This window comes from Canis lupus, chromosome 30 (assembly GCF_011100685.1).
Source record: "Canis lupus familiaris isolate Mischka breed German Shepherd chromosome 30, alternate assembly UU_Cfam_GSD_1.0, whole genome shotgun sequence".
NCBI classification, from domain to species: Eukaryota; Metazoa; Chordata; class Mammalia; order Carnivora; family Canidae; genus Canis; species Canis lupus.
This window is the reverse complement of record NC_049251.1, coordinates 16484637-16491200: the sequence shown is the minus strand read 5'-3', so window position 1 is coordinate 16491200 and position 6564 is coordinate 16484637. Positions and strand designations below refer to the sequence as shown.

Sequence of the window (6564 nt, the reverse complement as noted above, 5' to 3'; positions counted from 1 at the left end):
CTTTGGAACTTGTACATTTTCTTTCTTTCTGGACCCTGTAGTTAAATAAAAGCTGTGCTCACAGGCAGCTTGCCCATAGTTAGTTCGTGGGCCCAAACTTGTTTTCTTACTATTTGAGATGGCTCAGAAATGGGTTATATTAACAGTGTCAGGGACACCTGGGTGGCTCAGTGGTTGAGCATCTGCCTTGGGCTCAGGGTGTGATCCTGGGGTCCTGGGATCGAGTCCTACATCAGGCTTCCCACAGGGAGCCTGCTTCTCCCTCTGCCTATGTCTCTGCCTCTCTCTCTGTGTGCCTCTCATTAATAAATAAATAAAAACTAAAAAACTCCAAATAGTGTCAAAGGTAAGCAAAGCTGGATACCAGTTGAAGTGCTAAGGACAGATTTTAATCAATAATATATTATTGCAATAGGGAAAAGAGTCCAGGATAAACCAGAGTCAACTTTGACTTGGATAGAGGTGACTGGGCAAGTTAAAGGGGGAATGAGAGAACGGGGAAGGAGGTCAGGAGGGACTTGGTAGAGTCAGGGAGCTGAAAAATGACAAAAAAGCAGGAAGAGGACACATTGTTCCACGTGAAATCCATCTGGGTTTGCTAACTGGTGCTTCCTGAAGTTAGACTCCTACCATCCCATGGAGGTTGGGAAACAGGCTCATCTTTAAGTATTGGGTGGAACCAAATACTTTTGACAGGCTTGATTTTTCATAGGCAGGCACTTTGTGGTGAGCCAGGGTCATCCTAGGGTCATGGCCTTGAGCTGTTAGAGCCTATGCTAGTGTTTGTTCAAGTCTTTGTAGGCCAAGGTTGAGGCCTACCTAATTGACAAGATGGCTCGGAGGAGCCTGCCTTGAGTTTGGTTAAGAAGATAATTTTTATAAAGAGTGTAAGGCTTCATGTTGACATTTGCAACTTCTTCTTCTTCTTCTTCTTCTTCTTCTTCTTCTTCTTCTTCTTCTTCTTCTTCTTCTTCTTCTTCTTCTTCTTCTTCTTCTTCTTCTTCTTCTTCTTCTTCTTCTTCTTCTTCTTCTTCTTCTTCTTCTTCAAAGATTTTATTTATTTATTCACGAAAGATACAGAGAGAGGCAGAGACATAGGCAGAGGGAGAAGCAGACTCCATGCAGGAAGCCTGATGTGGGACTTGATTCCAGGACCTTGGGATCATACCCTGAGCCAAAGGTAGATAGATGCTCAAACACTGAGCCACCCAGGTGCCCCTGTTGACACTTCCTTCTAAGGGTCTTTCCAGTCACCTTTCTTTGAAGATCTGACCCACTTTTTTCCTCATAGAGGTTTGGAAAATAATCAAACTAGTGCTCAGCTCATCTCTTGGTCCATAGCAGACACCCACTAAATGCTTGTTGAGTGTGTGTGCAAATGAGCAATACATGAACAAATTAATTACCTCTTGTGTATGTCACTGCATTTGGTGCATTTTTATAGATTCTCATTAGCTTCCCTTTTACATGCTTATCCATTTTTATAGATTCTCATTAGCTTCCCTTTTACATGCTGACATTTCCTGGTTTTGTCCCCAAATTATTTTGATACCTGTAACATCCTATCTATGCACTGACTACATGTTTCCAAACCATGCATTTGAAACTGGAGACCTGTTGAATGATTTACATGGATATCACCTGTTTATTTTTTTTAAATATCAATTTGTACCTTCAAAGGATGATTTGTGCAGATATTTTTATAGGCACAATTTGTGATTCTTCTAAAAGAGAAGAATTAGCCTTTAAAATGGATTATCTGTCACAGGTAATGGCCTAATTTTATGTACACACATGTATTGAGGCTACTGTGCTGGTGCCTCTGTCCATCACAGTGGACCTGTGGTATTGGGCCAGAATCACAGAGCTCTTGGGGACATGGGAGGCTGAGAAAGCCATCACGCTAGGAGGGAAAGTTTCTGATTTTCTCACTGGAAAGTCTAACATATGTCTCAAAAGTAGTCAGGCCCCAGTAGGCTCTGGTTATAGGCACACTAACATGCTGGCTAAGAGTATAAGCGTTGATCTCTCATCTGAGAACACGCCCTTTGACATAACCTCTGCTTACAACCAGATCCACTTTAACAAGATCACATAGTAACATAATTGCACAATATGATACTTTCTTTCTTTCTTTCTTTCTTTTTTTTTTTTCAATATGATACTTTCAAAAACAAAAGTCATGTTCTCTCCCATCATTTGGGTTCAAATTCTCCCTGGAAGATCAGTTAGATCTGATTAGAGATCTAACTGATCTAAAGGCAGAGATATTTAGGTTTTTTTTTTTTTAAAGATTTTATTTATTCATGAGAGAGAGAGAGAGAGGCAGAGACACAGGCAGAGGGAGAAGCAGGCTCCCTGTGGGGAGCCTGATATGGGACTCCATCCCAGGACCCTGGGATCATGCCCTGAGCCAAAGGCTGAGCCTGACACTCAATCACTGAGCCACCCAGGTGCCTCACATATTTAGAGTTTTGCAAAAATTCTTAAGTATTGACCCACAAGCAACAATGTTCCAAATTGTTGGCAAAATTTGCAAAGATGCAGGGGTATCCAGAGTTTTCCTGGGGCCATCCTCAAGTCTCATATGCATAGCAAGTGCTCAGGAAATATTCATCTTTGAGCTTAATGAGAGGGGGCAGGGATTCTGGTCACAAGTCTTAGTCACTTAAAAAATGGAGAGAGTTTAATAAATATTTTTAGTACTGTGTTGGGGGTGGGGGTGGCAACCTCTCTTGTCATCTATCATTGAGGATCCCTGAATATGTTTTCCTGGGGCCTTATAAGGGTTAACTGGGGTACAATTGGGGCTCCTTGCCAATTGCTGGTCATCTGAGGAAACTCCCCCTCTTTTAGGAGCCTGGGCTGAACTTGAATTACACTTATTGGACATGGACCTAGCTACCATGATTGCTCCTATCATGTAAGAAAACTCTAGTAAGGAACATGTTGTCTTTGTTTTTTTTAAGATTTAAAAAATTTATTTATTCATGAGAAACAAAGAGAGAGGCAGGGACATAGGCTGGGGGAGAAGCAGGCTCCTCACAAGGAGGCCAATGTGGGACTCGATTTCCGGACCCCGGGATCACACCCTGAGCCAAAGGCAGATGCTCAACCACTGAGCCACCCAGGCGTTCTAGGAACATGTCTTGATTGCCACTTCCATGGGCCTGCTCCTAAAACTCTGTATACAACTGACACATGCAGTTTAAAGAGTTCTGGTCAGGAAGGGAGCCAGCTGAGTGGAAGGAGAAAGAGCCTGTCTGAGAGAGCTCCTTAAAGTTTCTAAACTCTGAATCATGCCCAAGGGGCCTTGGTCTTCAGATAGGCTGTTTGGCAGCAGACTGGCTATGGAGGGAAACCAGCTAAGGTTTGAGGAGCATGCAGAACCGGGGGGACTAACTAGAGATCTAGGACTTATCTGGTCCACAGATATATTTTGTTTGGCTAAGTGGAAGTCTTATGAAATTGGATACTTCGCGTTTAAAAAATTGGGAGATTCACACAAATATAGGGGTTTCTGTTTTCTAAATAATCAGATCTCAGAAGTATTTGAGCTGTATTCTCACATGACAATAATCAGCCAGCTGAAGATAAGCAGTGGCTGCCCTCAAGTTTGCTACATTCGTGACCTATTTCTCTCATCTGCATTACTAACATGAATCCTGAAGACATCTGAGTGTACAATCCTTGATGTAGTTAAAAAATATCTACTAACACCTTCTATGTATAGAATTCTGATGCTGTTGGCTTAGGCTCCTTCAAAGACGCTAGGTGGCGTTCTTATCTGCTGGAGAAAGCAATGTGTGGACAGTGGCCAGGGTGCTATTAGGAGGGGAGAGTTGACCTCAACTGGAGCTGGATTTCCATTGGACTGTTCATTAGTGATCCAGCCCCTTCACCTTTCAATTTCTTGACATTTTTTTAAACCTAGAATGCCATTATCATTATGAATTAGGGCACGTGTGAAAAATTGCCAATGAGGCTCAGGATTTGCATTTAAAGTCAGGAAAGAGGCAATACTATCTCATCTGTTGGCATTCATCTATTTTATTATATACTTAAAAAATAATGCACCCTCTAACAAGCTTGGTCTGCAAATAAGAAACGGTAGGTACAAATCAAAAAATATTTATTTCTAAATATTTTCACATGTAAAGGTTCAGGTGTAATTTTAGAAAGCTTCCCTCATCAGAATGCATAAATAATTGCATCTCACAGTCTTCAATCAAATTAAAGTTGGATTACATCAAGTGGCTGTACTAGGTTCATTCGGTTTCTTTCTGGAAACGTGAGTTATCCTTTTAGGAATACTCACAGTTTCAGAGCTTTATTATTTATGGCATTGTAAATGTCCTCGGTCATAGGCACATACATTTCTGCTTTGTCATCCAAGAAATATAAGGCATCTTTGATGACTGCAGGATTAAAGCCTTCCTCCACAAGGGTCACTTTTCGGTGTTTAAAAGTTCCAGTGATCGCAATGGTGTCCTGAAAAACAGCAAACAACCCACATTGTCATAGTGTTTTGTAAACAAATTAGGGTCAGGGCAAGGGGCAGGGGTGGGGCAGAAGGCTGGCAACCCACTGGTATCTCTGCCCCAGGTGGAAGCTGTGAGCGGCAGTCCTGTATATTAATACCTCCTGGTTACAGAAGCTCCACAATGGGGGTGGGAGGTAGGGGATGGGCGGCACCTTTGTGGAGGTAGTTTTTTCATACCCATGGGGCTTTAAAATCACCTGTGGGGCATGAGGGGCTGTGGAGCATGAAATGAAGAACAGAGCAGTCAGTTGCTTATTGAGCTTCAGGCATTACTAGAATATCCTGATTTATGTGGGTGGGACTAGGGATCATCTACACACAGACAATTTCTTTCCCCTTCATTTGAGAGGGTGATGGATGATCTGAGGGTATTTCAGCTTTCCTGTCTCTCAACCATTCTCATCGTAAGGCAAATGTCAGTGTTTTATGAACATCAACAGAAATAATCTTGTAACTTCCACCATGGCAGATAATCTAACATTTCTTTGCTCAACTCTTCGGCTACAGAATCATAGAGCTCATAGTCCAGAAGTGAGAGTGTTAAGCTAACCAATGGGTTAATGCTTGAGAAAGAAAAAAAAAACAAAAAGACATCCCTCTGGTGGTGTAGTTAAGCCTTTGATAGTTCCAACCGGCTAATGATGCCCAATTAAATTTCACACAGTGGAAAGATGTAGGACGTCAGTGGATTTTTCCATTCTTTAAAACTGGAAACAACAAATAGGAAAGTTGGAGCATTTCTATTTTCAGTGTTGGTCATATCTCATCAAACACAGACTTTGTGAGCTATTTGCTAATTACTGCTGCTGAATGAACTGGTCTGTCGTTTTAGGGGGAAAGGGATTTGGCTTCTGCTAGTTGTATCGTCTGATGTTTCTGCTTCCTTGTTGAGCTTCCAGGTTAGGGGTAGTGAAAAGTTGGCTAATATGGTCACCATGGTAGAAGGGAGTTGTTCCCCAAGAGACAGCAGTCTCCAAGAGAGAAGAGAATTGAACTCGACAGCAAGAAGTCTCACCTGTATTCTTAGAAACCGGGGCCTTGCATAAGTGGGCAGGTAATCGGCAACATGGTGAAAGATCTTCTTTCCATCAAATTCACAGTTTTCCTTCATTTTGATCGAGGCCATGCCAATTCGACCCTCATGACCTAGAAATAAAGTGAGAAAACATTAGATGTGTTGTACTATTTATGATGCTTTTTTAAAAAAATTTATTTATGATAGTCACACACACAGAGAGAGAGAGAGAGAGAGAGAGAGAGAGACAGACAGACACAGGCAGAGGGAGAATGCACCGGGAGCCTGACGTGGGATTCGATCCCGGGTCTCCAGGATCGCGCCCTGGGCCGAAGGCAGGCACCAAACCGCTGCACCACCTAGGGATCCCTATTTATGATGCTTTCTTAGCTCAAAGGAGAGGGGACTGAGAACGTTTTAACATGGGTTTCTTTTGGGTAGTTGGAATTTTTATTTCAGATATATGTTGAAGTTATTCTAAAGTAAATATAACAACAAGAGCAAGAGCTATATACTGATTAAATTTTTTGTTTTAAAGATTTCTTTACTCCCTTTAGAGAGAGAGTGAGTGGGGAGGGGCTGAGGGGGAGGGAGAGAGAAACTTTAGCAGATGCCTCGCTGAGCTGGGAGCCCAACTCGGCCTTGATCTCAAGACCCTGAGATTGTGACCTGAGCAGTAACCAAGACGTGGATGCTCAATGGACTGTGCCACACAGGGACCCCAATGAAATCTTTATTATATGTCAGACCCTATACTAAATGTGTTTTATGGACTATCCCTCTTAACTCTCACAATAGCATTATGAAGAGATAGAAATGTTATCTCTGTATTTTACAGATGAAAAACCTGAGGCTTAAAGACATTAAGGTATTTGTTCAAGTTCACACAGCAAATAATAGGCAGAGTCAAAAACTGGATTGAGTCCCAGCCCTGGGCTTGTAGCTGTCATCCTTCTTTTTTTTTTTAAAGATTTTATTTATTTGACATAGGGCTTAAGAGAGCACA

At 42.0% G+C, this 6564-nt stretch overlaps 1 protein-coding gene across 1 annotated transcript in view; it reads right to left on the bottom strand.

Annotated features, from left to right (window-relative positions):
• Positions 1-4032: 4032 nt before the first annotated feature.
• Positions 4033-6564, bottom strand: part of SLC27A2 (solute carrier family 27 member 2) — a 40825-nt gene continuing 38293 nt past the window's right edge. Inside the window, exons 9-10 of the mRNA XM_038580393.1 lie at positions 5559-5689; positions 4033-4491 (exon numbers count right to left, since the gene is read on the bottom strand). Of these exons, the coding sequence (XP_038436321.1) occupies positions 4315-4491; positions 5559-5689 (308 nt within the window). The 3' untranslated portion in view covers positions 4033-4314. The remainder of the gene's footprint in view (positions 4492-5558; positions 5690-6564) is intronic.